The sequence below is a fragment of the Lacerta agilis genome, chromosome 18 (genome assembly GCF_009819535.1).
Source record: "Lacerta agilis isolate rLacAgi1 chromosome 18, rLacAgi1.pri, whole genome shotgun sequence".
Classification (NCBI taxonomy): Eukaryota; Metazoa; Chordata; class Lepidosauria; order Squamata; family Lacertidae; genus Lacerta; species Lacerta agilis.
Genome location: NC_046329.1, coordinates 10,593,998 through 10,609,764, shown reverse-complemented (window position 1 = coordinate 10,609,764; position 15,767 = coordinate 10,593,998). Strand labels below are relative to the sequence as shown.

The 15,767-nt window shown below is 48.9% G+C and overlaps 1 protein-coding gene across 1 annotated transcript in view; it reads left to right on the top strand.

Moving 5' to 3' along the window:
- LOC117039747 (polypyrimidine tract-binding protein 1-like) overlaps positions 1-15,272 on the top strand; it is a gene marked incomplete at its 3' end in the record, with an annotated part of 28,356 nt that extends 13,084 nt beyond the window's left edge. Inside the window, 10 exon segments of the mRNA XM_033136930.1 lie at positions 3,537-3,612; positions 4,039-4,110; positions 5,647-5,819; positions 7,086-7,188; positions 7,191-7,231; positions 8,630-8,800; positions 9,998-10,108; positions 11,823-11,997; positions 13,116-13,193; positions 15,061-15,272. Coding sequence (XP_032992821.1) covers positions 3,537-3,612; positions 4,039-4,110; positions 5,647-5,819; positions 7,086-7,188; positions 7,191-7,231; positions 8,630-8,800; positions 9,998-10,108; positions 11,823-11,997; positions 13,116-13,193; positions 15,061-15,272 — 1,212 coding nt within the window.
- Between the last annotated feature and the right edge of the window lie 495 nt (positions 15,273-15,767).

Sequence of the window (15,767 nt, the reverse complement as noted above, 5' to 3'; positions counted from 1 at the left end):
TTAGATCCAATGGCCATAACTGCGCTATTGTGATCTCCGTTTTAGAAACCTCCCAGGGCTGCCGAGAACAACCCAGCAGGACTCCTGATGGATACACTCGAACAGGGGTCAAAAGCTGGTTTAAGGTTTATACAGTCGTACCTTGCAAGTCGGACGGAATCCGTTCCGGAAGTCCATTCGACTTCCAAAACCAAAGCACAGCTTCTGATTGGCCGCAGGAAGCTCCTGTGGCCAATCAGAAGCTGCGCCAGACGTTCGGCTTCCAAAAGTCGTTCGAAAACCGGAACACTCACTTCCAGGTTTCGATCATTCGGGAGCCAATTGGTTCGGTAGACAAGGCGCCTGAGATCCAAGGTGCGGCTGTAGTGCAGATTGCGGTTGCTATTCCAGCCACTTCTGAGGTTAAAAACCAGCTCTTCCTTAGCAGCTGAAGGATGTTGGGGGGTTGGAATACTACTTAACTGCTTCCTGCCGCAGATTCCTGTATATTTGCCCTGCACATTCTTAGTTGGGGGCAAATTACTTCAATGCCAGGTATCAAATCTTTAACTTTGTTATCTCCAGCAAAAACACTTATGGTAAGCAAAAAAAGGCAAAGGAACTCTGAACAAGCTACTAGTTGTGGTTTCATTAGATGTTTTCAGTTGGAGCTTGGAAGATAATAAATGCCATCAGTTAAGCATAAGGTGCTGAAAGGAGCTCTACTGTTGCTGTTCTGGGTGTGTCTCCTGACTTGCACGGAAATGTTAATAGGCATCGTTCTCTTCCAAGTCTCTGCTCCGAGGTGGAACTGCCTAGTCACACCTGACTCCGAGATGATGAAGAGCATACATGTGTGAGTGAAGGCTGAATGGAAGAAGGCAATGCCTTTGAAGAGGGACTCAAAACCACCTTCATTTTGCCACTCCTGTGGCCAGGAAACGCAAGGACTTATTGACAGTTCTCTAGAAGCAAATGTTGGTGTTTATTTTGGGTTCAGCAACCCAGAAGAACACAATCCCTCAGAACCTGTCATCTTCACAGATTGTTTCCCCGAAGACTGCTGTAGAAATAAAGGAAACCAGCTATGTGGGATGGAAAATTCCCCGGTGCTTTATTTTCCCACAACATTTTTCGTTTCATATACAGGCAGTGGGGCCCTTTTAGGCACGCACGTCTGATGTGTGTGTGACCGTATCGCGCTAAACACGGAGTTAACCCAAAAAGTCACAAAAAGGGGTGGAATGGGATGTTTGCAGGGTTTTTAAATTGGCATCCGGTTATACACGATTTCACACAAGCACGCAATGACCCGAAATAAATATGGGGAGTTGCCTGTAGTAATAATGAATGGATGCCAATTGCAAATGAATATTAGGGAAACTTGGCAGTTTTGAGGCTTTTAGCTTCAGTTATTAAACACAAGTAAAATACCATGCTGAATTAGACCCCTCCATCTAGGGCACCAGAAAACTCTCCAAAGTAAATTACCCTGCTTTATAGGTGTTTTCAGCGTTTGTCCAACTGGCCTAAAGCAACTTGGATTGAGAAGAATATGTGATATATTTAATGAAATAACATTTTCTCTCAAATAACGTTAAACCTAACACTAGATTTTACAGTTTCATGACCGCTTGGCTTTGAATAACGCAACTTTCCAAGTTCTCTTGTTCCCTGAGAAGGTACGTTTTCTGGCCTTTTAAATTTGCTGAAGGGAAAACAAAAGTTTGGCCATCCCCCATAGAGCTGCTGAGCTGAAACTGATTTATCGTAGCTGATTTTAGTAGGCAAGAGAAGCCTCCTATGTGATAAGCTAGTAGGCAGTTCTAAAAACAGTCCTGAGAGCAATTGCCTTTTGGGTTCACTGTCTTAGAACATAGAATGCTGTCTATATAAAGCATAATTGGCCTTAAGACCAGCTCAGACATGCTCTTGAAAATTTCTCCCAAACCTCTCGGTCCAAGTGGGTAGGAGCTCATATCTTCACTGAAGTTCAGCTTGGGCCATTTGTTTTGGAAGAAGTGTGTTCATGGAAAAAGTTCCAGTTCATGTGCTTGAGTTTGTCTGCATATGAGCTCCAGAGGTCCATGGCTTCCCTATCCCAAATGTCAGTTGCATCCTTCTTGGAAGTCCTGCTACTGTCGCTTCAATGCAAATTGAACCCCTGCTTCTGTCCTTGACTTTCTGCCTTCACGTTGCAGCGTTTGCCTTGAGAGGATGGAAAGCTAGAGGCTCTTAAGCAGACTATGTACAGTGGTACCCTTGGTTGTCGAACTTAATCAGTTAGTCAGTTCGACTCCCGGAATGGTTAAAAAACCAAGGCTCAGCTTCTGATTGGCTGCAGGAGCTTTCTGCACTCAATCAGAAGCCGTGTCGGGCGTTTCTGTTTCCAAAAAGTGTTCACAAACTGGAACACTCGCTTCCGCGTTTGCAGCGTTTGGGGGCCAAAACGTCCCAATTACCAAGGCATTTGACAACCAAGGTACGACTATTTGCTGGTTATGAACTGCTCTGGTCAAAAGTGTCAGTGCTCTTAACTACTTTCCCCAAGCTCAGGCATAGGCAAACTCGGCCCTCCAGACGTTTTGGGACTACAATTCCCACCATCCCTGACCACTGGTCCTGTTAGCTAGGGATCATGGGAGTTGTAGTCCCAAAACACCTGGAGTGCCGAGTTTGCCTATGCCTGCCCAAGCTGGTGCCCTCCATGTTGTTTGGACTACGACACAGCCATGTTAGCCGGGGCTAATGGGGATTCGTAAGCCATCCAGAGGCCACCAGATTGCAGAAGACTGCTCTAACTGCAGAGCCAGTTTGGCCACAAACCGATTCAGTGTCTCATTGGGATCATTTCACAGTTGTGGAGAAGCAAATCCATGCCCTCCTGCCTTGTGAGTTTTTGCGCGCTGTGAAGAGTGTGCGTCTGTAGCATTCATGCTTCTTGTTCTGGGGTGTGTGCTTAGTTACCATATACACTGAATGTTTGGAGGCCGACGGTAGGTTTTCGAGAAACATAAAAGTGCCAGCAAGAAGGGCTTATCTGCTTGAGGGTGAGCAAATCCTCCAAACAGCTGCTTGCAGTGGCAAGTGTGTTCTCCATTTGGGTAGGTTTGGTTGAGTGTTCTTCAACTTCACAACTTCAACCTGTTCAGCAGCACATTAAAATGGTGTGGATAGGCTTTCAAGTCTGCCTTCATAGCCTTTCCTTGCCTTGACCGTGTCTGAGGAGGTGTCCAACATATTGTAACTGCAAGGATAGCAAGCTGCCTTTGAGAAAATAAGCTTTACCCTTGGTTAGGCGAACTTACCAGGGTAGCTCTGCCCTTTTACTTACTAGGTTTCTTAACGTCAGACTTCTGCTGATTCCGTTTCATGTGGTTGAAAGAAGGGCAAGGGCTTGGAAATCCAAGCTCCCCCCTTTCCCCGCCCTTCTGCTCGGTTTCTCTACCACTTCAGCTCTGGGTTGTCCTCCTGTTCTCGCAGTTACTGTGTAGAATTTAGAAAAGTGCTGTCAACTTACCTTTTTTTTTTTTTCTCCTTCTCTCTTTCTCTTCCAGCGGGGATCTGACGAACTTTTCTCTACTTGTGTCACTAACGGACCTTTTATCATGAGCAGCAACTCTGCTTCTGCAGGTAAACATTGCTAGCCCGAGGAGTCCAGCGCTTACTTGAAGGGCCCAGTTGTCAGCGAAAGTTAGCCCTCTTCCTTATATTCCCCCTCCCACCCACCCCCATATGCTTATTCCTTCATTCACCTTGAAAAGATTAAAGGAGCAGCCCTGCCCCCGAGGAAGGAACCTTTGCTGCCTTGTTAGATTTACTGTACGAGTTTAAACAGACATGCAGCCTCCCCCCCTTCAACCCCCAGAATGAATTCCTTGACTTAACCTGCCCCGGAGCATCTCATTAAAGATGTGTTTATACTAGCAAAGCGTCCCGCACAGGTAAGGGCAGAGGACAGTTACCAGCAGGAGATAAGATTGCAAAGCATACATTTCAAAACACCCTGATATTTTGGCGTTTAACAAGGGGTCTGTTTTTTTGGGTCTGCTGTTTCAGGCATGCTGCTAGGATCACTACACAGGGTGCTTCTTGACAGCTGGGAACTGAATGATGCCTCTTTATTCGGGGGTGAGCTGGCTTTTGATCCTGGCCTTTTTTCTGTTGGCCCCTCACTGTTGCGCCCACAGTCACGACTGACTCTGAGCCCCCACCTCTTTAACATTAAAACTCCCATGCAGTATTTGAATGTCAGATGAGTGTAGAAGAGTATTCAGTGGCGTGTTGGAACACTTGCCTGAGCATTTTGCAGAAGCCGTCGATGCTTGTTGCGCTGGCGTTTGGCAAACCAGCTGGCAGACCACGAGGCCTCGGTTTTAAACAGAAGCTTCCTTTCCTTGTATTATTGCTTTCCCACTGTCCCGCTCTGTGTCCTTAGGCTTCTGGGCAGGTCGCCTGTGGATTTGAAAGCCTTAGCGAAGCGGTTAAAGTTTGTGGTTAGCCAGTCGGCGTAGCGTTGCAAGGGTGCAACTCAAAAGCCCTTCTTGGCACTCCACGGGCCCAAATTTACCGTAGCAAATTTCAGGATCTCAGTGTTGCTTTAAAATCCCATTTCGGTGACCGCATCACATTTGCAAGGGTGGGAATTTTAAAAGGATTGGCCGCCGCAAGTTGCTGAGAGCACAGAGCCAACTTGAAAAGAGGCGTCCTTCTCCCACCCACTGCTGTGATGTGCAGAACCACACGCGCCACGTCGTTCATTCCTGACACTGGTGCGAACACTGCCATTTGCAAGAAGCATACCGTGGCACTATGTTAGATGTCACAGCAGGGGCTTAGGGGAATATGCCATGTCCTAGGGACACTGTTTCGAGTAGCCTCCAAGCCGGTTAGCACAAGGAGTTTGCTAGTCCACCAAACCTAATTTGGCATTTGTCAGGCCTCTGGCAACTAATCTGCATGGCAGGCAATTGAAATTTACATGAGCCACAGTCAGTCCAGATTGTATCATCTCTGCAATGTGGCGTCCACCGCTGAGCAAGTCCCCTCTTCTAGCTGCATTTGGAAGGGGAAGGGGTCACAATGCAGGCTAGCTGTGCGTTTTAAGAACGCGAAGATATGAAAGGATTCATAAAAGTTTTTCCTGGTTGTGTAACCAGCTGGCTTGCACGTTTCTCAGGCTGTGCACAGCCATCTTCAAAGGCACAACTGGCTGCACTGGTTATATCGCTTCTGCCAGCAAGAAGCTACGCTCAACCCATGCGGTGGGTGGAGTTCTAGGGGTTGGCTTAAACTGGGGGTTGGGTGGGGCAGTTTTGCATGGCCACAGCATCAGTGTAATAGCTCTGAAAGTCTCAGAGGTGTCTCCTGTGCTCACTTACTACCTTTTAGCCCCAGAGGAGGTAGGGCCTCCTTGGATTACTCTTGGTGTGCCTGCTAAACTTTATGCTTACGTTGCCCAGCCTTGCTGGAGTAGCTAGCCATACTAGACAGCCACTGGGGCAGTCTGGTTCTAATACACACTGGTCTAAATGGTGACCGGAAAAGTGTTATAAACTGGCTAGGAAGTGACATCATTTCCCGACTCCTCAATCTGACTGCCATGGGCGAGGAAATTGCCAGGGACTGCCCCAGACCTAACGTGCCCCTGCCGGATCTCTCTTCCAGCCAATGGAAACGACAGCAAGAAGTTCAAAGGTGACAGCAGAACTGCAGGAATCCCGTCGCGAGTGATCCACATCCGCAAGCTGCCCAGTGACGTCACGGAAGCCGAAGTGATTTCCTTGGGGCTGCCTTTTGGCAAGGTCACTAACCTACTGATGTTGAAAGGGAAGAATCAGGTATGTATGTGCACGTGGAGCCATTTAACTTGGGCAGAAGTGATTAGCTTGCGCCATAGGAGTCTTTACTTTCAGCTGCAGAAGCTTCAGTTTCAGCCTTCAAATCGATAGCTTGATTTGCAGCTGCTTGGAGGAGTGAAACCGTTTGCGTAGATGGCCGGCATTTTCCTTCCTAAGCAGGCCTAGAAACGGGCTTATATCAATTTTAGGGACCGTATTCCGGTTGGGTTAACATAAAGGAGCTAGTTTCAAATGCAGGCCACCAAGTTTCAACTGGCTGTAAAGTGGAAGGCATAATAGCCTAGGGAATGAGCAGACATGCAGATTCTCGGAGCAAAAATCTTGGCCACAGCACTCTTTACTCTAGTCCTTTTACCTGGGGCTAAGCTATGGCTTAGCTTAACATTATGTCTGAACCCAGGCTTGTGGTTTTCTCTCCCGTGAGTGGCAAACAGTAACCTGATAATTTGAGATACTCGATAAGAGACTGTATTGACTTCCTTGGGACTGGAAGTCAGTCACATCCCTTGCATGTATAAGTTGTTTGCTTAGTTGTTGACGTCCCTAGTTTGAAGCTCTTGGGTAAAATGTCTTGCCTAGGCTCACGTAAATGCTCTCGCCCACCGGGTTGGTTTTGCAAGCTGCCCAGAAAATGGAAACGCTGAAGAGCAATTTATAAATAATAAAAGCTATGCATTGCTGGTTGTGGAAGAGGGCAGATCAGGAAGGAGAGCGCTGAGGTGGAGGCTGGGCTTGGAGGCAGCAGCTGTGCGAGGCTACCTCATGATGCCTGGGTGCCTTTTTTTTTTTTGGCTCATGCTTAATTCAGACACGATTTGCAAAGGCAATGGTAATGGTAGCCACATGCAGCCTGTGGACCTCGCTTCATTTTTTGGTTGAAGACTAACCTGCCACTATCCTCACTCATTTAAAAAAACGGGTTAGGGATCTTTCTTGTCAATTGATGGCAACTGGATCCTAATTGCTGGGTCTCGAAGTTCTACTTGAATCAGAGATTACAACAGCTGCCTCAAGTCAGAAAGCACTGCTGAAAGTAGGACGGCTATGAGGCCTACCAGGTCCTTAAAAAAAACACAACTTTAATGTCCCTTTAAATATGCCCAAATTAGAGTAGATTGTGATTTGGTATTTAAGGGCTCTGTCTGTATGAAGGAATGACTTGTTCAGAAACCTGACTGCATCCTTTGGGCTAAGATTACTTAAGGCTGATGCAGCACGTGTTTTACATCTGTCGATCTCAATTAGGCTTTCATAGAAATGAACACGGAGGAAGCAGCTAACACCATGGTTAGCTACTACACCACAGTAACTCCTGTCCTTCGGAGCCAGGCCATCTACATCCAGTTCTCCACCACAAAGAGCTGAAGACGGACAACTCTCCAAACCAGGCGGTGAGCAGGGAGTTCAAGCAACGGTGGGCTTTGGGGTAATGTTCTGTGTCCTCGGCTGTATTTAAATTTGCCGAGGAAAGAGACGACGGCTGCGTTGCTGAGAAGAGGTGTACATGATTTTTGTAGCCCAGTGAAGTAAAGTAAGGCAGGGAAGAGTGTACTAAGAATACTCACTCTGGATCAGATTGAAGTCCTTACCTAGCAGGGACGCAGGTGGCGCTGTGGTGTAAACCACGGAGCCTCTTGGGCTTGCCGATCGGAAGGTCGGCGGTTCAAATGCGTACGACAGAGTGTGCTCCCATTGCTTTGTCCCAGCTCTTGCCAACCTAGCAGTTCGAAAGCCGCCAGTGCAAGTAGATAAATGGGTACCACTGCAGGGGGGAGGTAAATGGCGTTTCCGTGCACTCTGGTTTCCAACCACAGTGTCCTGTTGTGCCAGAAGCGCTTAGTCCTGCTGGCCACATGACCCAGAAAGCTGTCCGTGGACAAACACCGGCTCCCTCGGCCTGAAAGCGAGATGAGCGCCACAGCCCCATAGTCGCCTTTGACTGGACTTAACCATCCAGGGGTCCTTTACCTTTTTTTTAACCTTACCTATCATTTCATGATGCTCCTTCACATTTTCTAGTGTTGTAGGGTGCTCAAAACCCACCACATTGCATTACAAAAAAAACCCTGTAGGTTAGATCAACATTGCACTCCTACCTAAATACAGAAATGGTATAATATAGCTGAAAGTAGCTTGCCTAGGGTGACCTAGTGAGTTTATAATGGAAGCAAAGGATTCTGTCCAACAATACGTTTACCCATTTAAATTAATGCACCTAAGTTAGTTGCAGTCATTAATTTCAGTGAAACCTAGCTGAATCGAACCCACACTTGAACTGAGGTCTCGCTTATTTTTCTGTGGCTCACAACATGGTAAAGTGTATAAACGTGCATGTTCCATTCTGGTTGCAGCAGGGCATGCCGACCCTGGAAGCCGTCGGTTTCAATGAATTACAAATAGATGGTGTTAATGTCTTACCTGTGGCTGTTGGAAGAGTTCGCACTCAACGTGCAGCAGGGCAGGGGAACCTGTGGCCCTCCAGGTGTTGCTTGGACTTCAGCTCGCGTCAGCCGCGCCATTGGCTGGCTCCTGGGAGTCTTAACAGCATCTCGAGTGCTGCAGGGTCCCTGTCCTTTTGTGTACAGGATGAGGAAAACATCTTTGTCATCGTCCCCGCTCCTCTCTTCAGGCTAAATGCCAGATTCCCAAGGCCCACCTGCATGTCTGTCTGTCATTCAGTGTCCTGTTCAACAGGGGGCGCAACATGATTCTGAAGCCGAGTGAGCGCTCGCATCTTTCTCTTTCCACCTCTCTGCTTATTAACGTACTGAAAACGTTTGGCTCCACAGCGCGCTCAGGCAGCCCTGCAAGCGGTGAACTCCGTGCAGTCCGGGAACCTCGCGCTGTCTGCCACCGCTGCAGCTGTGGATGCTGGGATGGCCATGGCTGGGCAGAGCCCGGTCCTGAGGATCATTGTGGAAAACCTCTTTTATCCCGTCACCCTGGATGTCCTGCATCAGGTGAGAGATTCCGGGGTTTAAAAAAATTCCTCCCGACAGCTCATATGAAATAGGCTTAGATGGTTGCTGGCCAAAAGATCACCTGGTGTTCTGGCCATGTAGGGGCTCACAAGGGAAGAGAGTTGAAGAGAAAATGTGGCTGCGGGGCGAAGAAAGCTCTTTTTTTGTCTGCCCACTTTTGAGTTTTTGTTTGTGGGCCTGTTTCCCATGGCCTGCAAGTCTTGCTATCTGCGTAGAGGCCTGTGCATGACCGCATGAGCCTGGCACCCAACTAAATTTGTCTCCAACGAGGCCCGTTGACGTGTACGAGCCTAAGTAAGGCGTGCCCTTTAATTTCAGCTGATTTTTTGCGACTAACGCTGGGTGCAAAGTCCTAGAGTTCTGCTTTCTTTTCAGGACACAGAACAGAGGGAGTTGAGCTTGCATTCTCTGGCTGTGTCTTTTTTGGGGGGGGGGAAGCAAGGTGTAGGCTTCTGAAAGCGCCAGTCTGAAGGTCGAAACGCGTTTTCAAAAGTTAACCGTGCTTGAAGCTGCTTGTGACGCAATAACTCCTTGCGCAAAGTTTGGCTTCTTCGCTCAGCTCTCCCAGATAGGGTGCAAAGGGCTCCCATCTCAGCTGCACGCACTTGACATTGCTTATATGCAAAAACTCCCTTTCCTGTCAGATGGGAAACGACTCACCCCCCTTTCCTTTCCCTGGCCCCATTTGCCATTAGGTCTCTTCCTGCTCTGGGTGGTCCTCTTGTTTTAAAAAGTCACAAAAGCCTCTGTGGGTGACGTGCTCTGCATTTCCTGCCCTTGCTACAGAGCCCAGCCTCCAGCTGTTCACTGTAGACACTATAAGCGCTGGAGGAAATGCCCGGGCAGAGGCACTACACTCCAGAAGCAGAAAGATTTGTAGGTTTCCCTACAACACGCCTCTGCTGCCCTCTAGAGTTGCCAGGCTCAATCTGGGGCTTTGGGGCCTCTGATCTGCCTGGTGAGGCAAATTGGGAGAGCTTTCCTTACATTTTTTTTTCTTTTCTGCTATGAAACTTAATAAGCGCCTTGGGCAAATTGGCAGATCCATAGCAGCTGCGGCCTTCCTGCTGTGTTGCTTTCATGCTTTTCCCCTTTCAAAATGGGGAGTTTCAGTCTCTGATGAAAAACGCAGCTTCCCGAGTTACTTAGGCAACTTTCTGTTTTGCACCCGCACAGATTTTCTCCAAGTTTGGCACCGTGCTGAAAATAATCACCTTCACAAAGAACAACCAGTTCCAGGCGCTGTTGCAGTATGCGGACCCGATGAGCGCCCAGCACGCCAAATTGGTGAGTCCTGCTCTGTGCGGTTCCTTCCGGTCTTGAATCTGCCACAACACAAGGGAAAGCATGTTCAGAAGAAGCAGAGTAAAGCATGCAGCATGGATGCTCTCACCCGTGGCTCCTGGAAGCTGTCAGCATGCAACCGGCCACACCCAGGGAATAGCTTTGACTGGCCAGCTGAACCAGATGAGGGGAGCTGATTGGGTCTTAAACCCTCGGTGAGTTAGGGGCTTCCCCTGCATGCGAAGACAGGCTCTGGAGGAGTGAGCAGAGAAGACCAAGAGTGGGCCCAACAGGCAAGAAGGCGGTTTCTGCACATGCTGTAGAGCAGGCACGTTCAACAGGTAGATTGTGATCTACCGGTAGATCGCTGGACGTCTGTGGTTGATCACCGACTGCCCCCCAGTGAAGCTCAACAAGTTTGACTCCCCTAAAAAAAGTTCAACATTTTTGCCCTGAACCCCAAAAAAGGGGGTAGATCACTGCCAGTCTTTAACTCTGAGAGTAGATTGCAGTTTCTTGGGAGTTGGCCAGGAGGGAAGTGAGGGGCAGGTGGGGCTTGTCAATCTGGGAAGGCAGGCCATCTTGGAGGGGGAGAATGCTTATCTTAAACCTCCGCTGCCTTCGGAAATGCTCCGGGAGTAAACTACACACAAATCTGGAGTGGAGTCCGGACGGTGCCTTGTACGCTGCCTTCAGGCTCCTTCTGCAGCCAAGCCAGTGACAAATGTCCTGCTCTGCTTTCCTTTGGACCACATCAGCGAGGCCAAGGGGGGGGGTCTTGTTGTCTGGTCAGCCCACTACACTGGGGGAGGTCACTAGGTACACTCCGTTGTCTCTCGAGATGCACAGATGCTAGCAACAGCACCACAGATGTTGCAGGCACAGTCTTAGACGCCGCTGCGTCTCCAGAGAAGAGCTCTATGAAGTTTGAATTGGCAGGCAGGAGGTTGGGAGCCCTGGCTAGCTGCTTCGCCCAATCCGGGCATCCCGTTAAAGAAGGGTTCATGGAGCCAAGGTTTAGTCGATTGCGAGGTCTGAATTGGCAACTAAAACGCGCACCAGATGTTTTCAACAGACCGCATGCAAATTCAGAAACTATAAATCACTTTTGTTTTTTAGAATCGGTGTCATTTTATCTTAATAGCAAACTTGGGCCGTTGTGCTTCTATCCATCTGGAAGCAAACATGGGGACCGGCCAAAGATAAGGCATTGATTTCTGCATATGTATATATGTTTGTGTGAACTGCAAGCCTGCAGGATGCTGGTGGCGGCTAAGTTACCTATAAGAGGCGGAGATAAGAGGTCTAAATGGCACAGGCAAATTTGTAAATGAGACGTGGAATGTTACGGTTTCAGTTGAAAACGGAATGAAGGGGGAAATGGCCTCATCATTTCGCACACAGCACATAGTCTTTTGGGAGAGATGCAGGCTATGAAGTTGGGCTCCCACCTTGCAAAGGTGTGTTTCTTTTTTCCCTAATCATCTACCCAGAGAGACCTAGCAAGGATAATTCCTCATCGGGGACAAGGGGATGTACTCAAGCACTGCTTTACAGAGAGTGCAAATGCGCTCCTCAGGCATTCGCTTTCGATTATTTCCCCAAGTTTCGCGTCCTGGACAAGTGGCGGTCTTTTCCTGAAGCCACCCTGGTTGGCTTGAACCTAACCCGTGCTCTTTATCTCTCCCTCTCGTCTCGTCCCCCCCCCCCCCGGCAGTCTCTCGACGGACAAAACATCTACAACGCTTGCTGCACACTCCGCATTGACTTCTCAAAGCTCACCAGCCTCAACGTGAAGTACAACAACGACAAGAGCAGGGACTATACCCGGCCAGATCTGCCTTCTGGAGACAGCCAGCCCTCCCTCGACCAGACCATGGCAGCTGCTTTCGGTGAGGGGCGGGTTGGGGTGTGTGATGGGGTGTGTGGGGATTGGCTTAGGGCACGTGCTATGAACTGGGAAGAGTTTTCCAAATCTCCCCTTAGCTGTAGATTCAGAGGCTGGGAAAGCTGCTCTCAACTCCAGCCCTTTTCTCCCTGCGTGTCTTAGCAGCAGTAGTAATTGTCCTACCTTGCAGGGTGGTTGAACAGAGTCATCGCCATAGCAAAGCATGAAAAGTGACTATTGCTGCAAGTCCCCTTTCCGTGTCCGGCTTGGAAGAGTCGACTCCTGCTGGATTTGTCCAGTATCCTAATCTCATGGTAGCCAACAAAAAAGACCTTGTAGGAAGCATGACCCTTTAATGCGAAACGCCCTTTAATTTTGACACTAGGAATCTAGGAATACAGTCGTACCTTGGTTTTCGAACAGCTTAGTTCTCAAACGTTTTGGCTCCCGAACGCCGCAAACCCAGAAGTGACTTTTCTGGTTTGCAAACTATTTTTGGAAGCCAAACGTCTGGCGGGGCTTCCGATTGGCTGCAGGAGCTTCCTGCAGCCAATCAGAAGCTGTGCTTTTGGAAGTCGAATGGATTCTGTTCGACTTCCAGGGTACGACTGTAATTAAAACTCCATGTATGTGCCTTATTTATATAAGTAAAGTTGTGGCTATGCTCAGTGCAAGAGAGAGAGAGTTGCAAACTGTTGTTTTCCTGTGCTACCTAAGCACACGTAGCTTAGCTTCTGCCATCTGAGAACTAGCAAAGGGGGGGGGGAGTGGTAAAAAGGCACCACTACTAGATGAAGGATCCCCACCACAAGACAGCAAATACAACTGTCTAGAAGCAACCAAAGGGCCCTTTCTGTTCCCCCTCATGAAGATGCCTTTGAGTGTTTTACAGCAGGGGTGGCTAACCTCTGGCCCTCTTGAGACAAGGTTCGTTTTGTTGGATCTCCCAAGGAAGGCACTCAGAACTGATGGGGGAGCAGTTTCCCCCTTGAGCTTGCATGACACTTACAGAATGCTGCTTTGTAATGCTGCGATATCATTCTTGCCGCCCCTTTCTAATGCACGCATCCGTACCAAATCTAAATAACAGGTCCCCTTGTTTCTTTTTTTTTATTTTTGTAGGTGCTCCGGGGATTATTTCTGCCAATCCTTACACAGGGGCCGGCTTCCCGCCCGCTTTTGCGATTCCTCAAGCTGCAGGTACTGTTCCTTCTCAAGGTTGCTGCCTTTTCCCAAACGCCACTCGCACGGTTCTGCCGTACGGACGCCGCCAGCTCCTTCCCCTTCGCCCTTGCGGTCTGTAAGAGTCCAAAACGCAGGCAGCAGATATGGGGCGACCCGTATGGGGAGCTGAGGAAAGGAAGAGATTACAAAGTCCTTGAGCATAATCTGCGTTAGGCAGACCTCGGGGCTTCAGCATTTGAGCCCCTGGCGTTGTTGTTGTTTTTTTAAAAAAAACTTAACGCTTCCACTCCAATCCGGTTACACTTAATTGTCATCCTTGAAGATCCCCATGGGACAAATTTCCTCTTTGGTTATTAGTGCTGGTTTCCTCTCTTTCTATGTCCCAACACTGATCTCACAAAGAGGAGGTAGGTAGGAGCCGTGCAGAAGTGAAGACTTAAGCCCAGTGAATACTTAAGCTGGCATCCAAAATGAGCAAGGAGAGATAGCTAGAATGACGCTCAACACAAACTAAGGAAGCTCCAGGGGGAAGCCAGGGCAAAATGCTGTGGCATGGGGTGTTCCTTTTTAGGGGTGCCAGCTAGCATATTCCAGGATACCCCCCCAAAAAAATCTGTATTTCCCCAACAGATGCTCAGCATTCCATAGCCAGGGGCTCCCATCTATTTCCCCAAAGTCCTTTTTGTACCGCTTGCAGAATCTGGGAGATTCCCCCAAGCATGCCAGCGTCCTTGTGGGTACGATCCTGCCCGTACTCTGCCAACCGCTAAGGGTTCGGCTTTTGTACAGGTTGCACGGTTTCGGCAGCAAACAGATATTTGGCCGAAGGAAGTTTGGACGAAGCACTTTACAGGGTTATCGAGGGGAGAGTTTTGGAGGGTGGGAAGGGTCACAAGACCGTCCTGAGATTTACTGCTGCTTTTGGGGGGTAAGGACCCCAGTAGCAGTAGGTGTAAGTGTCTAGGCAGGCCTCCCTATAGCAATCTAGGGTGAGGTTCTTTTTGTTTCTGAAGCTTGCTGCACATAACAGCAGTCGGTGGGGGGCGGGGGTTCGTGTGTCCGGGCGCATATATTGATAATGCTCGGCCCCTGTGCCCGTCTCTCAACTGCCCGTGGTGTAATAATCCCATGGAAAAACAGCAGAACCAGCCCCCCTCCTCTCTTTATCTGTCTGCTGTGGCGTACAAGAGGTAAAACGTGCCATTCGGTGTTTCGAGCGAGGAATTTTGACGAGTGGTAACACGCAAGGGGGCATTTCAAACAAGCCGGCATTCAGGTGCCTGCTTTTGAAAGGCGCCCTTCTGAAAACGAAACCCTTGTAGAATATATGTGCACATATATATATATATTTTAAATGCCTGGAATGCACACAGCTGTGGTTTGGTATGTGCATGATCCGACGGAATGAGGCACTTTCAGGCATGCATTGGTGGAAAAGATCCCTTAGGAATGCACAGCTTTTGTGTGTGTGTTTCCCCCCCCTCCCCTTTCCCCTGCTTTTCTCCCCAGTGGTGGAATTTTATTTATTTATTTATTTGCTTTAGATAAGCCTGTGGAATGTTGCCAGATCCGGTTCGAAAACCAGGCACACCTAGAGCTTGTCTGGTTGCCCCCCCCCCCCAAGCAGCACCCAAGGAGAGAGAAAAAATTGTCTTTCCTTACTCCCCCCCCAAACTCTTGCCAGTAGCCCGAGAGCGCAAATGCCGGAACTGGAGAGCCTCTGTGCCCCCTTTTTTTCGCCCAATGCGTTGAGGGAGGATGGGGGCACCGAGACGCAAACCCCTTTCCAAAGAAGCACCCGTGGGTCAGCCCCACGGCGAGTCGGCAGAGGGTGTGCTGTGGACACTTCCATTCACTGGTTAATACGCTTTAATTTTTCCAGGCCTCTCAGTCCCCAATGTACACGGAGCTCTTGCTCCTTTGGGTATCCCGTCAGCAGCGGCCGCAGCGGCAGCCGCAGGGCGGATTTCGATTCCCGGCCTTTCCGGGGCCGGGAACTCCGTCCTGCTGGTTAGCAATTTGAACGCCGAGGTTAGTGGAAGCCTTGTAATAAAATCTTCTTCTGTCCAACTTTTTAAATATCTCATATATATATTTATATTATTATTATTATTATTATTATTATTATCATTATTTCCTTTTGCTTCTTCCAGTTACTTTCTGCTCTCGCCTATCTCTCCGGTCGCTTCTCACGAAATACTTTTTTTAATGCTGAAGCGTCACGATGCCGAACACCTTTCCTTTTCTCTGAACTGGAATGCGATAAAATGAGGGGGGGGGATGAATGGGCAGCCCGATGTAGTTCTTAAGTGGGTGACTTAAAGCAAGGGGGGAAGCTGCCGCTCCCCGGACATTGCTGGACCCCCCCGATTCCCCATCGCCACAGGTTCCCTGACTTAGAAGAGACATGGGTGCAAACTTTTATAAACCGCTGCCCTCTTCCTTTGCTTACAAGCGCAAAGGTTTTGCTGGTCTGCTGTCACTCCCAACAGCGAAAAATTCAAAATGTGAAATCTCCCACTAAGCTTTTGTCTCTACTTGGGTCGACCTCACAATAGCACAGATCCTCCCCTTTTGGTTTCTCCCTTT